This window comes from Pipistrellus kuhlii, unplaced genomic scaffold (genome assembly GCF_014108245.1).
Source record: "Pipistrellus kuhlii isolate mPipKuh1 unplaced genomic scaffold, mPipKuh1.p scaffold_m20_p_37, whole genome shotgun sequence".
NCBI lineage: Eukaryota > Metazoa > Chordata > Mammalia > Chiroptera > Vespertilionidae > Pipistrellus > Pipistrellus kuhlii.
The window spans coordinates 1,236,984-1,259,028 of NW_023425537.1; the positions used below are offsets into that span (position 1 = coordinate 1,236,984).

The window sequence follows — 22,045 nt, forward strand, 5'->3', positions numbered from 1 at the left end:
CATGTGTGAGCTTGGCTTCTGGGAACAGGGAAAAGGGCAGAGAGAAACAGATGGGTCCCCCGAGGCTCCCCTTGGCCTGCAAACTGAAAGGCGGAGAAAATCGTAATAAAACACGGAAACAGCTGTGGCAGGACAACAGCAGCGTGGGGGGCGGGTCCCGGCCCCCTGGGGGGTGGGGGGGCTTGCAGTCTGTCAAGATTCTGCTCCCAGGAGGCGAGGAGGCGGGTGGGTATCACCCAAAACAGCGTCCATAGCCTGGGGGATGCCCACTCCCAGGGTCACCAGATTCACCCTCTGCCCTGCAGCCCCTCCTCACTCTCCAAGCCGGACTGTAAAATGGAGATTGAATTTATCTCTTAGGACATTAGAGAAGATTTGCAAACAGGAGCCCTCCCTGCGGCTGGTAGCTCATTGTGTATTGTGGTTGTGCTTTTCCCCAAGTTCGTTTAAACCTGGTTTTTGTTCAGGTTTCGACACAAAAGTCAGCAGCAAGTTCTCACAACATATTTTTTAAAAAAATATATTTTATTGATTTTTTACGGAGAGCAAGGGGGAGAGATGGAGGGTTAGAAACATCGATAGAGAGAGTCATCGTTCAGCTCCCTCCTGCACGCCCCCACTAAGGACATACCTGCAACCAAGGTACATGCCCTTGACCAGAACCGAACCCGGGACCCTTCAGTCCGCAGGCTGACGCTCTATCCACTGAGCCAAACCGGTTTTGGCTCACAACGTATGTTTTTGTTGACGATGGGCCAGAATGATGCCCTGACTGGGCAGAAAAGACATGTCCTTAGTCATAATCATTGGCTCCATTTCAAAAGCGATGGGACTCTGTCTCCAGGGGCTTTTGGGCTGGGCAGCTCTGAGAAATCCAGAGTGCAAATGTGGCAACTTGGGGGAAGGGCGTAACTTCATGTCAGCATGGACAGAAATTTGCCACCCCTCCCCACACCATCAGATGACAGTTTCAGATACATCACTGGAGCTGCACGAGGGTACCACCTTGCCATGTCAGGTAACCTAAATGCTATGCAAATTGAGGATGGCTCTACGAATCAGGGTGTTGATGTTGGTTTTTGTTTGTTTATGTGTGTGGTTTTTTGAGGTGGGGGTAATCAATTTATTAAGTAATTTTTTATTTTTCATGAGATATTTAAAAGCAATACACATTCAGATGATGCATTTTAGAAGCTAGGAAACTCCTACGGTATCAACTCTTTATTGGCCTAATCCTCTTGACTGTATTGAATCCAGAAACATAGCTCTCCATGAATTATTAATATTACTTCTTTAATGTGGGTCTCTCCCTACCCAGAGTGGGATCCTGCCGTACCACTAGCATCTAGCATTGTCAGCTGGTGGAGCAGAAAGACACAGTGGTCATCTTGATGATTCTGACCTCTTGAGCGACGTGACTGAATGGACCAGAGCAAGCCAGTTCTTTCCCCGTGGGGACCATTTTGATGAATGGCTATGGGTGCTGGCCTCTGGCTGGAGCCCTGAGTCTCATTTGGTCTCATGTCATTGATTGGCTACGGCTCCTGGCTGATTTCTGATACTCTGTTGGCTCACACAACTCCTCTGCCATCTTAACATTGCTGTCTGGCATGAGGGGCAGGCCTGGTTAGCTCAGTGGTAAACCACTTGCATTATGGCTGAATGGAAATGAGCAGAGGGCACAGGTAAAATCTGGATGAAGGAGAGTGTTGGTGAGAACAGGGGGTCACGGGCATCGGGGAGACTTAAAAATGCCACATTATGATGTTTTCCGATCCCAGGAAACAGCTGCAGGTGGAGAAGAGGATGGATTTCAAGCATTCTCCATGGAGGCAGGGGTTCAGACGGGGGCCAGCTGGGTGATGAAATCCATTCAGAGGTCAGATGTGCGCTCATGTTCAACGAAGGCTTCAGAAATTTCAGGGACTTTCAAAACTGGCTCCGGAGAGAGGCAGCTCTGTTGACTGAGGAGCGGGGCTAATTGATGCGTGGCCATTCTGAGCTGCAGCGGCCTCCAGAGCGAGGGGGCATGGGGTCCCAGGCTCCTTCCTTTACCACTGTTCTTGGGGGACCCTACAAGAGAAGTGCCTCTCCCCCACCCCCTCAGAACGCAGAGAGATGAAGGACACTCAGCATGGGACAAATCTTACCCCACAGAGGGGCTTTAAGCTATCCAGTGTGGAAGCCCCACAGATGGATCTGGGTCAGGCTCTCCACAGGTCAGAGAATGCCGGGTAATTTGAATAAGCACCACCTAGAAGCTCTGATGTTTATTTGGGCTCTAACATTTCCCTCCACGACCCCGCCTCACTCCACCTCCCAGGCTGCCTGGAAGGCGCGGAGAGCTCACATTAGACACCCCTGCCTCCCCGGCCCTCTCTGTCTCCAGCTGGACCTGGGGGACCAGCCCAATGGCCTTCCTCGCGGTGCTTGGCACGCCCTACACGGGCCTCGCCGGATTCATCCAGCGCCGAGACAGCTGCAAAAATGAAAAGTCATAAGAAAAATGGATATCCAAGCCCTTCCCATCCCAAGAAAGGAAATAAACATCTGGGCTCCAGAAGAGTGCAGGGGGCCGTCAGATCTGATGTCACATTAATTCGATAATGCAAACCACTCTGCAAGGGAATTACCCGGGGCGTGGAGGAAGAGGGGTCATTGGAAATGCAAATTAAAAGCATGAGATAGCGTTTCACACCCGCAAGAAATAGGTGTCAAATTTTGAAAACCTGACAACAAATGTTGGTATCGACGGAGAGAAGCCGGAACTCGCCTCCACGGCTGGCTCGTGGGAGTGTAACGTGATTTATGCACTTAAATGGTTTGGGAGTTGCTTACGAGGTCGAGCATTTATCTGTTCTGTGGCCCTGCAATAACGTTTCTAGGCATTTACCCAAGAGAGATTTATATCAGCTTTATTCACGACAGTCCCGAACTAGGAAAAAAAAATCCAAATGTCCGTCAGCAGGGACCTGGAGGGCCACACTGTTGGATGTTTATCCAAGAGGATAATACTCAGCAAAATCAAATAATGATCTACCGTCCACGCAACTCCAATGATTTGTCGAAATTACGCTGAGAAAAGGAGTCAGCTGTAAACATCACATAGCTCCACTCGCATGAAGTTGAAGAACAAGCAGGTCTAACGTGAGGCCTTGGAAATCAGGCCGGTGGTTGTCTGGGGGGGGGGGGGGGGGAGATGTGGGCTGAGTGAAAGGGAACGAGGCCACTTGCTCAGGTGAAGGCTGTGTTCCCTGCTTTGATGGGCGTGGCGGACGCTCAGATGCACACATTTCTCTAAAGTGGCGGGGTTAGCCCGGCTGGTGTGGCTCTGTTGTAGAGCGTGGACCTCTGAACCGGGAGATCACAGTTCAGTTCCTGGTCACCGCACATGCCAGTTTGCAGGCGTGGTCCCAGGAAGGGGCCATGAGAGAGGCAGCCGATCAATGATTCTCTCTCATCATTGATGTATCTTTTGCGCTTCCTCTCTCTCTCTCTCTCTCTCTCTCTCTCTCTCTCTCTCCTCCCCCCCCCCTCCTTCCTCTCTGAAATCAAGAAAAAAATATTTTTGGAAAATTGCAGGGTTAGATACTCAAGGTCTATGAATGCCACTGACGAGTTTTAAATGTCATGTTTACCTCAGTGACATAAAGGAGGGGCAGGGGCAGAAGTGGAAAGCCACGGGGAGGATGCTTTCTGGAAAGCCGCTGCCATCCTCTTCCAGGGCAGGTGTGGAGGTCTTACCCACCAACCCCGACCGCAGCCCGGGGGGGCTTGAGCAGATGCTGGTCCCAGGGCTCTGGCAGGTGTTGAGAAACACAGATAATTGGTGCCTGACTCAGGAGTCCAGATGTGAGGAGTGGTGACTTGGGTAAGCGATGTGTTTCCACTAAGGCAACGTGGTTCCCAGGGGAGGGAGGGGGGCCAAGAGTCAGCATGGGATCATCCTGTTGAGCAGACTCACCTGCAGGAGCAGGGAGACCGCACAGGGAGAGGCTGAGGTATTGTGCGCGTGCTCCACAATGGCGTAGGCGTTGGAAACCAAATGTCGGAGGAGGGATGTGTCTGCTTGAGTCAAGACAGCTGCACAGGTGAGGAGTCCTGGCAGCGCCAGGAAAAAGAGGTCCCTCGGCTCTGACAAGTGCTTGGCCCACCAGGGACACCGGCTCTAACCACCCAGCAGGGCCCAGCCGTGGGACCCAGCCATGGAGATCATGTCCCTTTCCCTGGCCTCTCCTACCCCCCCCCCTTCCCCCCTCCCTTGCTTGGCCCGTTTCTCCAAGGCTCTCTGCATGGCAGGCAGGAGAGGGGCCCACCAGGCTTGGGAATGAGAAAGATGCCAGAGGGGTGGGGCATAGAGAATGAGGCGGGTCATGGCAAGAGACGGAAATAGGCAAGATTGCGGAGGGAGAAGGGTCAGCAAAGCTTTTGGGTGAAGCCCAGTGAGTAAATATGTCAGGCTTTGAGGCCCCGGCCTCTGCTCCACCCACACAATTAAACGTTTCTTTGCAACAATGGGCCAGATCTGGTCCATGGTGATGATTTGAAAACCCTGGAGCAGGGCATAGGGTCCTATGGTAAAGAATTTGGGTATTATTCCAAGTGACTAGGTAGACATCCAAAGGTTTTGAATGGGGTGGGCGTAGGAGGGAGTCCTATGGAGATTTTTTAAAAAATGTATTTTTTATTGACTTTAGGGAGGAAAGGAGAGGGAGAGAGAAAGAAACATCAAGGATGAGAATCTTTGACCGGCTGCCTCCTACATGCCCCCCACGGGGAATGGAGCCCACAACCCAGGCATGTGCCCCAATTGGGAATCAAACCAGGACCTCATGGTCCATAGGTCGACACTCAACAGCTGAGCCACGCCAGAGAGATGTTGCTTTAAAAAGATTCCTTGCAACATAAGATCTTATTCTCCCTTCCTCACGACGGGCTCCATTGCATATTCTCTTTGGAAAACTGAGGACTCGTTTGGGATGGTGTGTTGGGGGTGGCAAGCCACTAGAAGTTGTTATGCTGTGTACTAGTTTACTTGACCTCAGGTTAATTGCTTAATCTCTCTGAGCCTCAGTTTCCTTCTTAATAAAACTGTAACAATAACACCTGACTCCAAGGGTTATTAAGAGGATTAAATGAGATCACGTGTATAAAACACCTGTCGCAGGGCCTGGCAGTGTGAGGGCTCCATGACGTAAATCCCTTTTCCTCTCTCTCTCCTTTCATTGAGCCCGTGTATGTCACGCTCCAGTCACGACAGAGGTAAATGTAAAACTCGGTAATTAAGTTCTAAAAACTCTATTGCACAATGACCTGCTAGGTGAGAAATTTCTCACCAGAACGCAACTGGGTGATTTGGTTACTGCAATAATTGGATGCAATTTAAATGTAAATTTATTAGAAGCACAACTACTTCTGATTATACTGATTACACAGAGGATGATTCTACTTGTATTCCATGTTAGCCTGGAGCTGTGGTCATAATTCTGGACATGCTAATTTGAGAGGAATGCTCATAAGTAAAGTGCACCAGCAAAAAGAATGGCAGGCTGTGGACCAGCCTGGGGACCATATCAGATGTAAAGATGCATTGGGAATGTTTAGCATGGGGGAAGGAAACACGGAAAGGAAACTTGAAACGTGTACAATTAGTTGAAGGGCTACCATCTGGAAGAAAGACAAGACATCATGTTGGCGTAGAGGTGGGTGCCCCCGATCATGGGATGGGGACGGCAGAGATAGATTTCTCCACAATTCAAGTTCTCCCTATCAATGCAAGCGTTCTAGAAGAGATTAAGGAGCATCCAATGGCCGAGATGTTGTTCAAAAGATTTTTGCAATGAGCACACAACGGAACTCAAAGACCTCCCATCATACCCCCCAAATTTCTGATTCCATAAACTTATGGGGTTCATTAACCAAATCCCTGGAAGTCCGGAGACCCTAGAACCTTCTTTTCAGGTGCCTGGCAAAAGGGGATTGTGAGATACATGAATTTGTGCTTAATCAAAAGGTATAGGGACTTACAGAGAGTTATTGAGGTAGGCAAGAGGGAGTGACTAAAGAGACTGGGTCACTTCTACATCAGTTGGGTCACAGTAAATTTCATGTCGCTGAAAATGGATGAGATTAGAAGAGGGGGGGGGGGGAAGCCAGAAGTTCTCACCTGAATCATCCATTAACTACCTTATCTCTGCCATCCTCAGCTAGGCCACCATCAGGTCTCTCTGGGCGGCTGCTATGGCCTCCCACTGGCCCCTCGTCATGTGCTCAGAGTACACGAACAAGAAAATTGCAGGAGAATTCAGTGTTTTTCCTGCCTTCTCTAAAATATAGGCCTTGTGCCTGGCCTGTGTGGTTCACTGGTTGATCATGGATCTATGAACCAGGAGGTCACAGTTTGATCCCCAGTGGGGGGCGTGCAGGAGGCAGCCGATCAATGATTTTCATCATTGATGTTTCTATCTCTACCTCCCTCTCCCTTCCTCTCTGAAATCAATAAAAAAAAACACACTACCAAATAATAATAACCTAGAAAAAAAAATCACATAAAGGGAAGCCCCATGAGGGCAGGGGGACTATGTTCACTGCTGAATCCTGATGCACCGGTGCTGCTCTCCAAAGGTTCGTGGGGAGAAGGAAGAGTAGAACCCTCCCAGAAGTGGCATATGGCACCTTGAAATTGTGGCAACTGGACTCAGTTCAATAGAAAAGCTTGGCATTTCGAAGGACGTGTCCAGCTGAATCGTCAAGGTAATGTACCCATTCCCCAGATTTTGTCTGGTTGTCTTGAGTGAATGCAAATCTGACATTGCCCAGCCCGCATTGTCTTTGGTCCACAAACAGTTCTTCAGCTGTCCAGGGTGGACAAGTTCTAGGCTGTGATTGGTGGGAAAGCAGCAGCCCTCTGGGGGCCCAGCAAATGCTTTTCAGCTTCCAGAGCTAACAGGTGGCCCTAGGAAAATGCAGGGCAGAGATGGCCTAAGAAAGGAAAATAGGAGATGAGTGGGAAGAGGAAGTGAAGACAGGAGACAGGAGAAATAACGAACATTTCTTGTGGGCTTTCGTAGGTCATGCACCTCTGTTATGTCCGTGAGATAATATCTCCTGAGAAATGAAAAGCATGTGGGTCTCAAAGGGATAAGAAAAGTATGTAAGGACAGGTGGTGGAATGTTATGGCAGAGATTCCTGATACTGCGTTGTTGGTGACCTCGCCATGAGAGGTTGGAACTTATTAAGCATGTACCAAGTGTCAGGACTGTTGAAGAGAAGGGAAAGCATCTTGCTGGCAGCCTCTGATGTCATAGTTTGCTGTCCAACAGCCATGGTCATGGGCAGACCCAGGTTTTATGGGGCCTGAGTTGTATCAGGTTTTTGTTTGTTTGTTTTGTTTTTTCCCCAGGGAGGAAGGAGATTTTTAAAAACAAGGCTATGCATTTTTAAAAATATGAGATTAAGTCCGAGGCCTTAATAGATGTCTGCTCTCGTGAGGAGTCCTAAAGCTTAAGCATCTTTAGCGACCTCATTAAGTGACTCTAGCAATTGACAAAGTGTCAGAGTGGTGCCTCAAACCTGTTCCTGTTAGAAATGAAGAGGGGAAGGAGGAGGAACGGTATGGAGTTGAGCTGGGAGTCAAACACCCTTCTCACACAAACCCGTAAGCGCCATGTTCATTACAGCCCGAAAGACTGCTTCTCGGTGATTTGTTAAAATTCCCTGCGGTTAAAAATTCCTTTTATTTTTTGGTTCAAATGGTTTTACAAAAAGTTTCATTTCAAGTCTAAAATCCAAGTGCTTTCTGGTCTGGAGGACTCTCTGCTAGGATCCCAATAAATGTCTTGTTGTCAGGGTGATAAGCCCTGCATTTCTGGATTTAGACTAAAAATGCCTCGAAAATATTTAATAATCTGGTGATGCAGGGCTTTGACTGGATCTGGTGGGTAGGGGTGGGGGGATTCAGAGGCGCCCCCTCTCTGCACTCCGGTGTTTCCTGGGTTTTCCTGTGCATCAGTGCCGTGTGGGGACCCGTGAAAACCCCAAAAATTTTCCTTTACCTTCCAAAGGAATCCTATACCGACCAGGAGATTCAGAGCAAGTGAATTCTCAGCTTACTCCTTCCTTGCCCCAAATTGCCCTAATGCAACCCTGTTCCATTGGGAGGGATTATAAGCATGCTTAACAAAAGGGGAAACTGAGGCACGGGGCAGTAAGCAGCTTGTCTTAGATCACCCAGCAAGCTTACGTTTCAGTGGCATCTTCTGGCTCTCGAAAGGTCTGCCCAAGGTCATGTACCGAGGGAAACTGAGGAAAAGAGCATGTGCATAGGAGTGGAGAGAAGAATCTCGCAAACCTAGGTGGGGACAGGGCTGTGATTGGACGATATGTCCATTTTAATGGACAGAGGGATTTGGGCGAATACCAATTTAACAGAAACAAATTTATAAAGGACTTTGGGAGTGTTGGCAAGGGGGAAAAATAGAGATTTTTGTAAAAATGGAGAATGGGGTTCTGGGCGGTGGGAGGGTGGGATGTTATAGCACCACCAAGCCACAGAATCTGCCGCCTGGGATGGGGCTGGGGGTGGGGGCAGGGCGGTGTTTGTGCAGCACCCAGCAGATCACAAGGCCCTCAGTTCATGTTTGCCAAAGGAATTTGCCAAGGAGGCTGAGCGCTAACGTTGCCTCTCTTTGATAACTCCCATTTTCCTGGTTGCCATGATCCTGGCGTGGGACGCAGGCCAGGAATCCAATGGGCAAAAGCAGACAAGGGGAGGTGATCCGGGAGCGTGGGGTGCCGGTGAAGGCCTCGGGGGTGCAGGCCCAGCCACAACCCCAGCCCGGGGTGCCGAGGAGACCTGCCTCCTTGCAGACACTTCCCCATGGGGATCAGCTGGGGTGGGGGCGGGGTGTCTCGGTGCGGGGGTGGGAGGGCAGGAGTGATCTCATCTGCGAAATGAAAAATGACCTGAACGGCGCTCTGATCCTGGAAACTCCCATCTACCCGGGGCCAAGGAAAACAGGATTAGGCCTTATTGCTTCTGCGATGGCTTTGCATCTGCTCAGAAGGAGTTAAACCGGAGGGAACAGAACCCCCCTCTCCCTCCGTGGCCCCTGCAGATAAACGCGGAATGATTCCCAGGTTCGGAGGACAGGCTTCCCCGGGCCCTCCCTCCTGCAGACACAGGTTGAGTCTGGCTTCCTTCGCTTTTGAAGTGGACAGTGGTCACCCCGTTTTGGGGGGTGCATTCATCATCTCAGAAAGCTGGCTCTTGTGAAGCCAGACAAGCCACCCCCTCTGGCCTCTACCTTCTGACAAGCCTCTGGCTTCGGGGCGAACATGCCCTCCCGGCGTCCACACCACACGCTTGCCTGGGCGGGCAACTACGGGCACGTGATTCTCCGGGCGCCCTGAGGGGGTGGCACTGGACTAGGTCTTGGTGTGTCCGTGTTTGAGGGCACAGTCTTCCCAGGGCCGGTTTCAGGACTGCCAAGAGCGCACTTAAAAACCAAAACCTCGCAGGCAACCATCTCTTCTGTGGCCGCGTTCTTCAAGCCACTCTTTTCCCAAGAGAAAGGGGTGAGTAAGTCCACAGGGCAGCGCTCTTTTATTGCAATGTATATTTATTGTAAACAATAATATACAAAAAAAAAAGAGAGAGAGAAAAAGATAAGTTTCACAGAGAGGACAAAAGTTTCGGGGTATACAGGGAAGGGGACAAGGAAACAAACAAAAACACAAACACGAACCAAACCTTAACCTAAAAGACAAAATATGATTTAAATGCCAGGTTTTTTTTTTTTAAGTTACAGAAATATTTTTTTTTTTAAAAAGATCTGCTTTTATACAGAAATGGAAAGATGCCGTATTATAAGAGTGCTTTAAGGTTTTATTCTACTGACTTCTAAAACTGTTAATATATCTTTTTTTTTTTTTAAATAAAAAAAAAGTTTGCTGTCTTTTTTAAAAAGCAATCCTCAAACGCTCCAGCCACAGAGATAATGAAGAATTCAGGTCTGGCGGCGGGCTGGCCCCTCCCTCTTTCCTCCCTCTCTCCAAGGGAACATGCAGAGGAATGGGCGCCACGGGCTCCCGCTGTCCCGTGTCTCACACACGCACACCGCGTCGGCGGCCAGGGGATCTGTGGCAGAAAACACTGCAAAGGACTCAGTGATACACTACATTTGAAACCTCTCATTTGTACAAAGAAAAAAAAAAAAAAAGAGAAACAAGTTTCCAGTTTTTCAACAAAAAAAGACAAAGGAAAAAAAAAATACAAGGATGGACAAAAAGGCATATTTATACAAATCTAGGACAAGGAGTCCAAAGAAACTTGCTTTTAATAATACAAAAAAAGATTAAAGAGATAAATTAAAAAAAAAACACAACTGGTTACAGTTAAGAACATAATTTAACAGGATGACCATACCCTTTGAGGAAGGCTCCAACAACCTATTTTAAAGGGGGGATTTTTTTTTTTGTATTTTTTTTTTTTAATGTAAACCTCTCCTTACAAAATAAATAATTTGAGCACGTGGAATGTCTTGAAGGTGAACTGCTGGTGTTCAGAGAGGCACAGGTGACTGGGAGGTGGCTGCCACATGGGGCCAGGCAATCAGGGGGCAGGGGGCAGAGGGCAGGGGGTGGGGTGGGGGAGGGGAGGCACTGACTGGCTGCTGAAACATCTCCAAATCACATTTCCTCTCCTTGCCTTTCGCTTCTTGCTTGAGACTTCCGTGACCAGGCGAACGCAGGAGGAAATAGATGCACTAGAAGAGAGCGCATGTATTTATCAGCAGCACATTTTAAGGCTCAAGGTGTTTTTTTCTTCTTTCTCTCATTTAAAAAATATATACGTGATATCGCTTACCATATGCTTCTCTAGACTAACGTGTGTAGGTCCATACTTGCAAAATAAGGCCTTTATTTGTCTAAGGCAGCTCCTCTCCAATCAGAAAGCCAGAGGCATTAAGCAAAGCTAACACCCCGCCCCCCCTCCCCCATCTCATCTCATAACACAAACCTGTGGGGGTTTTTAAAATGTTAATACGACACTTTTTTTTTCTTTTCTTTTCTTTTTTTTTTTTGTAAGAGAAAGCAAATCTGTACAAAAATACTCTGGTCGCGAGAAAAAGCTAGGGCGCACTTGTTCCACTAAAGTAGTTTTAGCTGTTGGAAAAATAAGAGCATTTAATTTTTTGCTTTAAATCTAAAAATACGTATAAATCCCCTCAAAATGGTAATGCATCATACACAGTACATACTAAAAAATATTTAAAATAGAGAATATTCCTCACAGAGGACTTTCTTCTTTAATTACGGCTAAAAAATAATTACAAGAGTCCAAACAGGCCGAGAGAGTGAGCAAACACGGTCGGTCCCACGGGGTCTCCATCCTCCTGGAGCTGGCTGCAAAGACGACTTCCAACAAGTCCGGCCTCCTGCGGAGATGCCCCAGGGTCCCTGGAAGGGCCCCAGTGGCCTGGCCACTGCCTGCCTCCAGCAAGGTGGGCGTGCGCGTTTTTGGACAGCCAAATGTGTCTGCCTTGGCATCTGGGTCCCAGAGTTTGCCTTGTAGCTTACCATGTCCTTACGGAATGAGAAGAAGAAGAAGAAAAAAAAAAATAGTCATGTCCAAATGCACAGAAATCGTGGTGGATTGGTTTTCTTTTTTTTTCTTTTCTTTCTTTCTTCGGTGAGGGGTTCCATCATCATCCATCCCCCTTTGTCTCCGAGCTGGGCTCCTCAGGGTCTGGTGAGCTGTGTGTAGACGGGCTGTTCCCAGTGCTGGGGGCTGTGGGTCTGCGGGATGGAGGGCACCCCGGAGGGGTCGGCGATGGGCGTGTACATGGGCCGCTGCGCCGCGGGGTTCATGTAGGTGAAGGTGGAGTAGAGGCCGGCGGAGCCCTGGCCGGCCGCGTGGCTGTAGTAGGAGCCGCCGGAGCCCTGGTGGTCGCTGTAGTCGTACTGCGCGCGGGTGATGGGCGGGTAGGACGGGCTGTAGTGCGGGAGGCCGAAGGGGCTGTAGGCGATCTGCTGCGCGGCGGGCGACGGCTGCTGCTGCTCGCTGTAGTGGCTGGGGCTCAGCTGCTCCGTCTTGATGTGCGGCCGCTGCGCCGGGCCCGCCTCGCCGCCCAGCGGGGTGAGCGTGTGCGCCGGCGGCTGCGGGGCCTGCGGGGGCTGCGGGGCCGCCTGCGGGGGCTGCTGCTGGGGGGGCTGCTGCGGGGGCTGCGGGGCCTGCGGGGGCGGCTGCGGCGGCGGCGCCTGCTGCTTGGACATCCACACGTGGCCGCCCGCGCCCGCCGGGGCCGCCGCCGCCGCTGCGGTGCCGCTGCTGATGCCGTAGCTGCCCGTGTAGCTGACCTGGCCGTGCGTGGCCGGCACCCCGGGGTGGCCGTTCGGGGGCAGGTACTGGTCGAACTCGTTGACGTCGAAGGTCTCGATGTTGGAGATGACGTCGCTGCTCAGCTCGCCGATGTCCACGTCGCGGAAGTCGATGGGGGGCTGGCGGGGGCCCCCCTCGGGCAGGGCGCGCCCCTCGCGCTTCAGGTCGGCCTTGCCCGGCTGCTGCACGTCGGTCTTGGGGGTGGTCGGCGGCGTCGGGGGGCCCTGGGATTGCCCTGCAGGCCGTAAAAGAGAAAAAGCAGAGGAAGATGAGCAAGGGGTGTGTGCAAAAGGCCCTGGTTTTGGGAATCCTCCGGAGACCCTCCCTCCCTGATGAAGGGTCCAAGGGCCCCCAAGTCCCCTCCTGTAATCAGTAATTATCCTGCCGGCACACACCGGGCCATCTCCTTCCATCGGGGGCACCTGAGGGCCCTCCACCAAATTGCTCCTTGGGGGAGCCCGGTGTGTGTTTGCAGTTGGGGAGCAAAGGAAAGAGGGGTGACGTCCAGCAAAGCTGTGAAGGCATTTACCTCCTGCAATAAAAGTCGGTGTGTGTGTGTGTGTGTGTGTGTGTGTGTGTGTGATGTGTGTGTGTGGTTAGGGGTGGGGGATGTTGGCCCCCGCTCCCCGGTGGTGCAAAGTCCCCAAGCGGCGCCTCTTCGGGGAGGCCCGGGGTGCGCCAGGCGGCCGCGGCTGGGGCTCAGGGGCGCCCCCCGGGGACTCACCGGAGTGCTCGCCGGGGGAGTGCACCTCGCTCATGCCCGAGGAGGAGTGCGGCGAGTCGGCCTGCAGCGCCTTGAAGATGGCGTTGGGGGAGATGTGCGTCTGCTCGGCCGCCTCCTCGGCCTCGGCCTGGCCGTTCTTGACGGACTTCCGGCGGCGCGGCTGGTACTTGTAGTCCGGGTGGTCCTTCTTGTGCTGCACGCGCAGCCGCTCCGCCTCCTCCACGAAGGGCCGCTTCTCGCTCTCGTTCAGCAGCCTGTGCGCGAGGGGGCGCGGGGAAAGGGGGGGGCTGTGAGGCCGGCGGCGGGGGCGGGAGGGGACCCCCACCTCTCCGTGCTGCTTTTGCGCACAACCCTGTCTCCCCCCAGCCCCTGCTTTCCAGCCACTGCTACAGCTCCTAACTTTTCTTAAACAAAAGTAAAAAATAAAGTCTCCCCCATTCTGTTAGTGGGACATGAGGGGTCACTCCGCGCCCCGCCCTCTCCCTTCCCTTCTATTTTGGAAACGCTGCGGATGGAAATAGTCTTGGCCGCCAGGCTCTTAATGCCTCTGCTACCGGAGTTCTCCCTCTCCCACCCCACCCCACCCCACCCTCCTCTCCCTTCAAGCCCTTCCCAAAAATCCCATTCCATTTGCAAGGAGCCCCTCCTGTTCCCCCCCCCCCCCAACACTGCTCCCATCCATTTCCAGGAGCCTCCCTCCTCCGCCCCCTTCTGCTTAGGGCGGGGGGGGGGGGTCCTCTAGCCTCGGTTTCTCTCCCCGCCCTCCATCCGCACTCCCTGAGCGCAGAGCCACCCAAAGCCCGCAGTTCCCGGGGAGAGAAGCGGACTTCACTCTGCGCTCCAGCCCCCGTTTGGGATTGCGGTTCCTCAGGCCGGCCCCCTCCCGCCGTGCGTGCTTCCCACCGGCCTTCTCCCACCCGCTGGCCGTCCATCCATCCCTCCACTCCCCCCAACCCCCCCCTCCCCGCCCCCGCCCCCTCCTCCCTCCCCTGGAGCCATCCAAGAACTTTGTCAAACTCCGAGCCAAGTTACACCACCGCGTCCCCACCCCCTCCGGCCCCACCCCGCCCGCTGCGGGAGGCGGGGCAGGGAGAGGGGGTCTGGGCCCGCGCACCCCTCCCACGGCCCCCCACCCGGAGCCCCCGGCCGCCCCCTACCTCCAGAGCTTGCCCAGCGTCTTGCTGAGCTCGGCGTTGTGCAGGTGCGGGTACTGGTCGGCCAGCTTGCGGCGCGCCGCCTGCGCCCACACCATGAAGGCGTTCATGGGCCGCTTGACGTGCGGCTTGTTCTTGCTGGAGCCGTTGACGCGCACGGGCATGGGCACCAGCGTCCAGTCGTAGCCCTTGAGCACCTGGCTGACGGCCTCGCGGATGCACACGGGGAACTTGTCCTCCTCGCTCTCCTTCTTCAGGTCCGGCTCGCCCTTGGGGAAGGTGTTCTCCTGGGGCCGCGTGTTCTCCGTGTCGGAGCCGGAGCCCGAGGGGCAGGGCGAGCCGGCCGAGTCCTCGGACATGGTGGGGCTGGGGGCGCCGGACAGGCCCTTGTCCTGCTCTTCGGTCATCTTCATGAAGGGGTCCAGGAGATTCATGCGCGGGCCCGGGGGAGGGGGCGAGGGGCGGCCGGGGAAGGAGAGAAGCCGCGGCGACGGCTCGGGGGCGCGGGGCGCGGGCTCCTCTGCCCTCGGCGGCCCGGGCGCGGGGCGAGCGGCTCCCGGGGCGCCTGGCGTGTCGCTCAGCGGCGGCTGGGAGCCCTTGGGGGGGCGCGGGGTGCCCAGCCCGCAGCTGCCCGCTTCCAGGGGGGTAAGGCGGACTGGAGAGGAGGAGGAGGAGGAGGAGGAGGGGAAGAAAGAGCGAAAGCGGGGGCGATCGCACCCCTTTTCCCTCTCCTCCTGCAAAGAAAAGTTCCTGGGGAGAAACTGGCGAGTCGTGGCGCCACTGGAGCTCCCAGTCAATGTCAAGCTCTGCTCTCCGCTCTCCGCCTGCCGGCCCGGCGGCTCTTTAATAAATACTCCCCCCGCACCTCGGCTCCGGCCAGCCAATCCGGGTCCGGTGGGCAGCTGATTGGACGGGAATGGAGGGGGGCGGGGAGGATCGCGGTGCTGGGCTGGGTGACCAGAGGGCGGGGCGGCGCTGGGCGGGGAGGGCTGCCGGCTGCCGCGGCGGCGGGCGGTTAAGGGGGGTGTGTGTAGGGGGGGGGGGTGCTGCTGGAAAGGCGGGGGACCCGGGACATCCAAGTGTGTAAGTTTGCCGTGCTCTCCTCTTGCAATGTCAGAAGTTTTTGGTGCGTTTCTGCGCGGATCTCCGTGTGTGTGTGTGTGTGTGTGTGTGTGTGTGTGTGGGCGCGCGTGTGCGCGCGCACGTCTAGCCTAGGACCTACCCCATCCCCAAAGCACTGCTCCTCGGAGCTTTCCCCGCGGTCCCGGGCAGGAGCCGGCGTTCACAGTGTGTGAGAGGCAGTCCCTCCGCTTCGCGCAGCCTGGTGGAGGAGCTTGTGCTCAGGAATGGCTTTCTTGCAACAAATGTTTCTGTGACTCAGCGCCCGCCGTTCCCCTGTAATAACCCATATAAATAGGGGAGCAGGCTCCGGTTCGCTGGGGCCGGCGAGGCCGGTCGGGGATCTGGCTGCGCTTTTGCAAAGGGAATCAATGAAAACCAGAGCTAGCTCCCCGCGCAAGCGGCAGGGAAGGCGGCTGCAGGCGGCCGTGCAGCCCCGCGCTCGCTGGATCGCTTGCTCACTCGCTGGCAGAGCCGTCCTCAGTCCACGCCGACCTTGAACTCCGACAATTTCTCCTCCAGCCCCCCACCTCCAAGCCCCCCACCCCGCCAAAGCGCCCCGGTGACAGGGCCACTGCTGTGAGGGTCCGCTCTCCATCTCCCGGCCGAGTTGCAAACTGGAAAGAGTGTGCAAACTGGAAAGAGTGTGCAAACTGGCTCTGAGAGGTTACCTAACTGGGCGAGCGGGGCCGCCCCGGGGCCGCCAGGCTGAGGCCAGTCGCTCAGTTTGCAAAAGGCTAGACTGATAGGTCCCGCTGCAGGCGAAACAGGCCACTCCGGCGGTCCCGTGCCTGCCGGCAATCCCCTCCTTCACCGTCACCTGGAGCGGGGAGCGCCTGGGGACCCCGCTTTACAGTCCGGTCCTTTTGTGACTCGCAGACAGTAGGGACTTCTGTGGAGGGGTGGGGGTGTCTGATGTCTTTCCAGTGTGATTTGAGCACCAGCTTTCGTGTTTACACGTATGCTGAGAGTCTGGCTGGGTATCTTTTTCTGGGGGAGAAGAAAAACTTTAGTCGTCCGAGGGTTACTTCTTTCGGAATCATAACTAATCGCCCAACGGAGCAAAACTCTTATTAATTTTCAACATTTCCCTCCCCCACCCACCCCTTTCCTGGCTCCGGCAAATATTCACCTCGATGTAAATGATGGTTCTTGTGACTCGGCCGGCCGGAATCATACCAGAGACTTGTTTATTTCTAATTTGCAAATTGCGGGGGGCCTCTGATTTCAAGGACGTTTTTTTTTTCCCTTAAGGAATTTTCAAAAATTTTGTTTTCTTCCAAAGAGCTGGACATTTCTTATAGGAAACGGGACTGTGCAGAAAGTAGTGAGTTGCAACCCTGTTCAACAGTATTTTACTTTTTAATCGAAGGTAACTCACAGTGGATGTCCTGGTGATCTTAGAGTTTAACAGGAGGTTAAGAGAACAGCAGTCTTGCGTTCATGGCTTCCGAATATGCTGGGGAAAAATAAGAACGACTTTGTCCTTATTTTGGAGAGAAAAAAGTCCCGCATAGTATGGACTGAATCCTGGGTCCTGGGGAGGGGACATTCGTGGATATGACTGACTGTGGGATTTGTAGGCAACTGATCCAGAAGGAGGCTCAGACACCAGAACTTGGGGCAGAGGTTTTAACCAAGGCGTCTGTATTTAGTTGCATTTCATCGTAATTCTCCTGTTTCCCGGCGTAAAAGGCACTGAAGGCGACCATGACTTGGAGCTAGTTTGGAACATTTCACTAAATATTGGTAAAAAAAACAAAAACCTACACACGTAAGCCTATTTTAATACATTTTTTATAGCAGGACATAAAACACGCAGCGCTTTACATAGCAAGTGATAGTATTGTGTACATTTTCTGTTTGTTTGATGCAAGCATTTTGTGTTCTTGTATCTTTTTTTTGGAAAACGCGGTAAAAACAATCAGTTGACTTAAAAACCGGGCTGCAATTCTCAGCCGCATCCAGAGGGGGCGCCAAAAGCCCAGAAACGGTCTCGGCTCGCAGAAAGCGCAGGAGAACGCTGCTAGCGGTGGTGGAGGGTGCCTGTCCCTCTCCATCAGGACTGCTCTGCCGCCAGATTTATCTGCAGAAATTCCGAGTGTCACGGTGTGCCCTCCCGCGAGGACCCTCCTCTGGGCAGCCCGTGTCTATAGAGGACCCGGCGGATAAAAAGCGCGCTCCCCGTGCCTGACAATTCTATTCTGCACAGAACGCGGAGACCCAGACCACTGGCAGGGTGCCCCCACCCCCACCCCGCCTCCCCGGTGCCAGGCGATGCCCTCTGCTAGGCGAGCTAGGGCCAGGCCGAGCCGGATGCATAGAGACCATCCATTGCCAGTGAGGCAGTCCTGAATGTCTTCTGGGGTCTGGGTGCCAGCTCCCCCACCCCCATTCAGTTCGCTGCGCTACAGATGGGGAAACTGAGGCCCTCGGCCCAGTGTTAGCCGAGGGAAGGGGCGCTGGTCAGGAAAGGGAAAAGCAACCAGCTGCCCTTTGCATGTAGCAGCGACGCGCATTCGGCTACATGCAAAGGGTCTGCGCGGGGAGCAGAGACTTGGAGGTGCGAGCGGATCCCCAGGGGAGACCTCGGGAAGCCAGGGTCTGGGACCCTCCTCCCCCTTCTCCCTCTTTAGGCGTCTGGGGGGCCGGCGCCAGGCTCAATTTCTCCAGCCGGGCCGCCAACCTCCCTGCGAGTCTACACAGGGAGCCCAGGCCGGAGCCGGAGTTGTTGGCACAGAGCGCTTTTCCTGGCTCTGCGGGGCGGTGCTCACCGGGCTGCCAGGGGGTGGGGCTGGGTCCTGGGGTGGGGTTCCCCATACCTGAGGGATGAAGGGGCATAACCTCCCTTCACCATATTTCTTAGCAAAAGTGGGGACCATGCCTGAATCCGTCTTCAGCAGGGACGGGCCTCCTAGAAGAATCTGGTTGGGGTGAGCAGCGGGGTCTCCCCAGGAGCTCAGCCTGGCCACCTTTTCTAGAGAGGTGCCCCCCCCCCCCGCCTTCTCCGGCTGGCTCCCCAGGGCTTGTTCCCTGCAGGTGAAAGACCCCCGTCCCTGGTGGGCCCTCAGTCCCCATGCCCTGCACTCCCAGGCGCTCCCGGTCATGGGTGCGTTTCCCTGGGCATGGAGCCTGTGGCTGGTGGCTCTTCATGCCCGGGGGCTCCGCTCTCTTCGGAAGGAGCAGCCGGTAAGGCTCAGACAGGCTCCAGGCTGGATGGCTGCAGCCAAAACGGGAAGGAGAGTTGCAGATGGCTCCGTAATACGGGTGCAGTGAATACCATGCGGGGCCGACCACAAGTAACCCCCGGACACGCTGCCCTGGGTCATCAAAGGTCTAAGCTCTGTGTGCACAGACGCCTGTGCCCCCACCACCACTCCCACCCCGCGCACCCCTAGAACTGAAGGCCAAGGTGCTTTTGTGTTTTTCCCCTTTTCTGTTTCCGGAGAGAAAGAGGGATGAGAGGGACAGGGGGTGGTGGTGAGGGAGATGTGAAGCATCGCCCATGTGGGGGGCCTGAGAAGGGTGGGGTTCAAACCAGCACCTGAGCCAGAGACAGAACTGCTGGCTTCTCTGGGCTGGCTGGCTCTCCCCGGGAGGGGGGAGGGGGGAGGGGGAAGAACGTGGGAAGTGGGACGTTTCAGTCCCAAAGGGACTGTGTGCCTTTCCCCCCTTTCTCTCACTTTTAAAAATCCCAACTTGCCCCCAAAACATCTGTGGTTAATCAAGGCACAAGGGAGCACAGAGAGTCACCCCTGGAACAGCCTGCAGGGGTGGGGGGGGGGCATGGGAAAGTTCCCAGGCAAGTCCCCCCCAGACCTCCTTCCTCAGTGCTCCTTTTAAAAATCTGACATCCTGGCTGAGGGTGCCTTCGCCTTTGGGACTTAAACATGCAAATAGAGTCAGCGGGGACTCCAGGGCCCAGGGCCCTCAGCCTCCGAAGGGCGAGGATTCGTACCTGCACCCCCTCCTCCCCTCAGGTCACCTCTCCAGCGGGGGGGTGGGGTTGGGGGGTGTAGGACCAGCAGCACAGCGCCAGAAAGGAGCTGGGTGCCCGGACACTTTTTGATGGTCCCCTGGGGCCGGCTGGGCTCTCCAGGGGGGGCTTCAGTTCCAGCTGAAGGCACTCTGATTTTCTGGGATCTTTATTAACGGGGAATGCTGCCATCACACCAGGGAAAGGGAGAAACGCTATGAATAGCCAGTTTTGTAGGAAATATCCGGTGTCCTTCTCAGCGGGGCCGGGAGGTACCTGGGGCGGAGAGAGCGTCTCCCCGGTGTCCAGAACCCATGGTTTTAGGGACCCAACCGGGCGTCCTCCCTGCTGGGAGCTGGCTTCTCCTCTGGGGCGGCTGAGCCAGGCCGGGTCGCCTGCCCTCTGCGCTTTGCCCCCAGGGCCCCAGGAGGGCCAAGGTCGTGAGGTCAGCCCCCAACTTAGGAGTTTCCTTGGGAGTGAGTGAGGCGTGTAGGGTGGGGGCACAGGCCCGGAGGGTGTTTGGGGCTGTCAGGACACAAAAACTAGGAGTGGGGGGGGGCGGCCTCAGAGCCTGGAAACCGCCCTGGGCCTTTGAGAAGTCCAAGGGTGTGTGTGGGGGAGGGGGGCGGGGAGGGGCAGACAACCAGGACCGCTGTTTATTTCTCATTGAGCTCTGGGTGCGAGGCGAGTCCTTGCCTTCTGTCAGCCTGTCCCAGGTCCCACTCCATCCTGGGGCATTTGCAGAGAGAAGCAAATGTGTGTCTGCTATGCTCCCAGCCTCCAGGAGACATACCTGGGCTTTTGAGAAAGCAGGGTTCCCCCCCCCCCGCCCCCCTTTTCTTTCCTTCTGCCCACCTGTCATTCATTCATTCACTCATTCATTCATTCATTTTGATGAGTGTGAATTTTGGTCTGGTGTAGGAGAGAGGGTCAGGTCTTTTTTTGGTGTGTGTGGGTCCCCTCCCTAGAAAACCTCACTGTGTCCTTGTCACTATCTCTAGGACAAAGTGTGAGGAAGGACAGCCTGTTCTGCTTCCCACATTGTCCTGGGAGTGCGCCGCACCCCCCATCCCCTCACCCCCCTTCCCAGGTTGGCTGAAACCCGAGGGAGAGCCTGAAGCCTGGAGCAGGCAGGGACTGGTGGCAAAATATTGTGTCCCACTGGGGCGCCTGGAAGCTCAGGGAACCCAGCTCGGGTGGGCAGAAGCCTTCTCGGTCCCATCCGCCTTCACCTCCACGTGCAGCACAGAGACAGATACGCAGCTCCCGGTGTCATGCGGGCTGGGGTCCTGTCAGATGCAAACATCAGGGCGTCTGTTAGTCTTCAAACCAAGATGGAGTTCGAGAGGGCCCTCGCTATGTGTAGGCATCTTCCCCTCAAACGCTCACCTTATTGGAGCAATGGAGACCCCTCGGAGGTGGAGGCGTTTCTCTGAGCAGCCAGGAGAAGAGGCGGTGTCAGGCTGAGGCTGCTGTCGCTGGTAGGAAAGGCAGGCGGGGTGGAGGGTTTTGGCTCAGACCCATTTGCTCAGCATCCACCCCCCACACCCCCCATCAGGACCTGGCTCCAGCATCTCCTTAAAAGAGCCACATCCTGTCTTCGTTTGAGCCGTAGATGCATGAGGCGTCAGGGACAGCAAACCAGGTGCTTGCACATGTGCGCCGCGTGGCAGACGGAGGAGTGGGGAGCAGGATCGGGGTGCAGATCCGAGGCTGGGCCCTAGGCAGGACACAAGGTGACAAAGTAGACTTCTGGTTGCAATGCGGTGGAGACAGCGGGTCCGTGTCCTCTCTATCCTCCCTGCCCCTGTCCTTCTTCCCTCACCTGCCGGTCCCAGTGAGCCCAACAGTCACCAGATAACGCTTGAGGCTTAACTCTGTGCCGGACACCCACAGGGGACAAGCTTGGGGTCCCTGCTGTGACTGTCTCCGTGTGTGTGTGTGTGTGTGTGTGTGTGTGTGTGGATGTTAAATCGGAATTCAGCCTCCGCCACCCACACTCTGCCCTGCCCGCCCTCTGGGCTCCCTGTGCCGAGACCCTCTTTCTCTGCCTCTGCCAGGAACCCCCCTCTTCTTGCTCTGAGGGAATGCACGGGTTCCAGAAAGCTGTCTCCCAGCTTGCGGCTCCCTCAGAGGGGAAGGCCCAGCCTGGGGAGGAGTGGTCCAGGGACCCTGGCTCAGGGTAGGGTCCTTTCCACCCTCTGGCCCCCTGGGGTACCCTCTCTGCTCTCCCTGGCGCAAGGCTGAGCTGCCCTTCACCTGAGCCACGGCCTCCCCCCCCCCCTTTCCCCCCCTCTTGGTCTGCGCCCAGAAATGCCTTGTAGTGTGTGGTACATTTCACTCTCTCTTTGGGGGACATCTGCCAACCGGCGCAGTGGTGATGACAGTTTCCAGATGATTTTCCAGGAGCAAAGAAATCTTCAGGGGGAGGAGAGGGTGGCATTGGCCCAGCGCTGAGTGGGCTGAACACTGTGGTTCCGGAAGAGGCCCGGGGAGGCAGAGTCTTGCGGGGCGCCAAGATTTCATTCCTCCCCCCCCCCCATCCCCCCTTTAGATTCCGCCTGAAGCAAAAGTCACTAATTGCTTTTCATTTTCCTGGCGCTTAGAAGGTTCTCTGGGTCTGGACCCTCCTCTAGGAATCAGGGCTGAGGGAAGCATGGCATTGGGGGGGGGGGGGGCATTTACCCCT

The 22,045-nt window shown here is 54.9% G+C and overlaps 1 protein-coding gene across 1 annotated transcript; it reads right to left on the bottom strand.

Moving 5' to 3' along the window:
- Window positions 1-10,320: 10,320 nt before the first annotated feature.
- Window positions 10,321-15,107, bottom strand: SOX9 (SRY-box transcription factor 9). Its single transcript, XM_036407639.2, has 3 exons — window positions 14,265-15,107; window positions 13,108-13,361; window positions 10,321-12,618 (listed from the first exon to the last, which is right to left on the bottom strand). Exons 1-3 carry the CDS (start codon window positions 14,693-14,695, stop codon window positions 11,744-11,746), a joined length of 1,560 nt encoding a protein of 519 aa, XP_036263532.1. The 5' UTR covers window positions 14,696-15,107; the 3' UTR covers window positions 10,321-11,743.
- Between the last annotated feature and the right edge of the window lie 6,938 nt (window positions 15,108-22,045).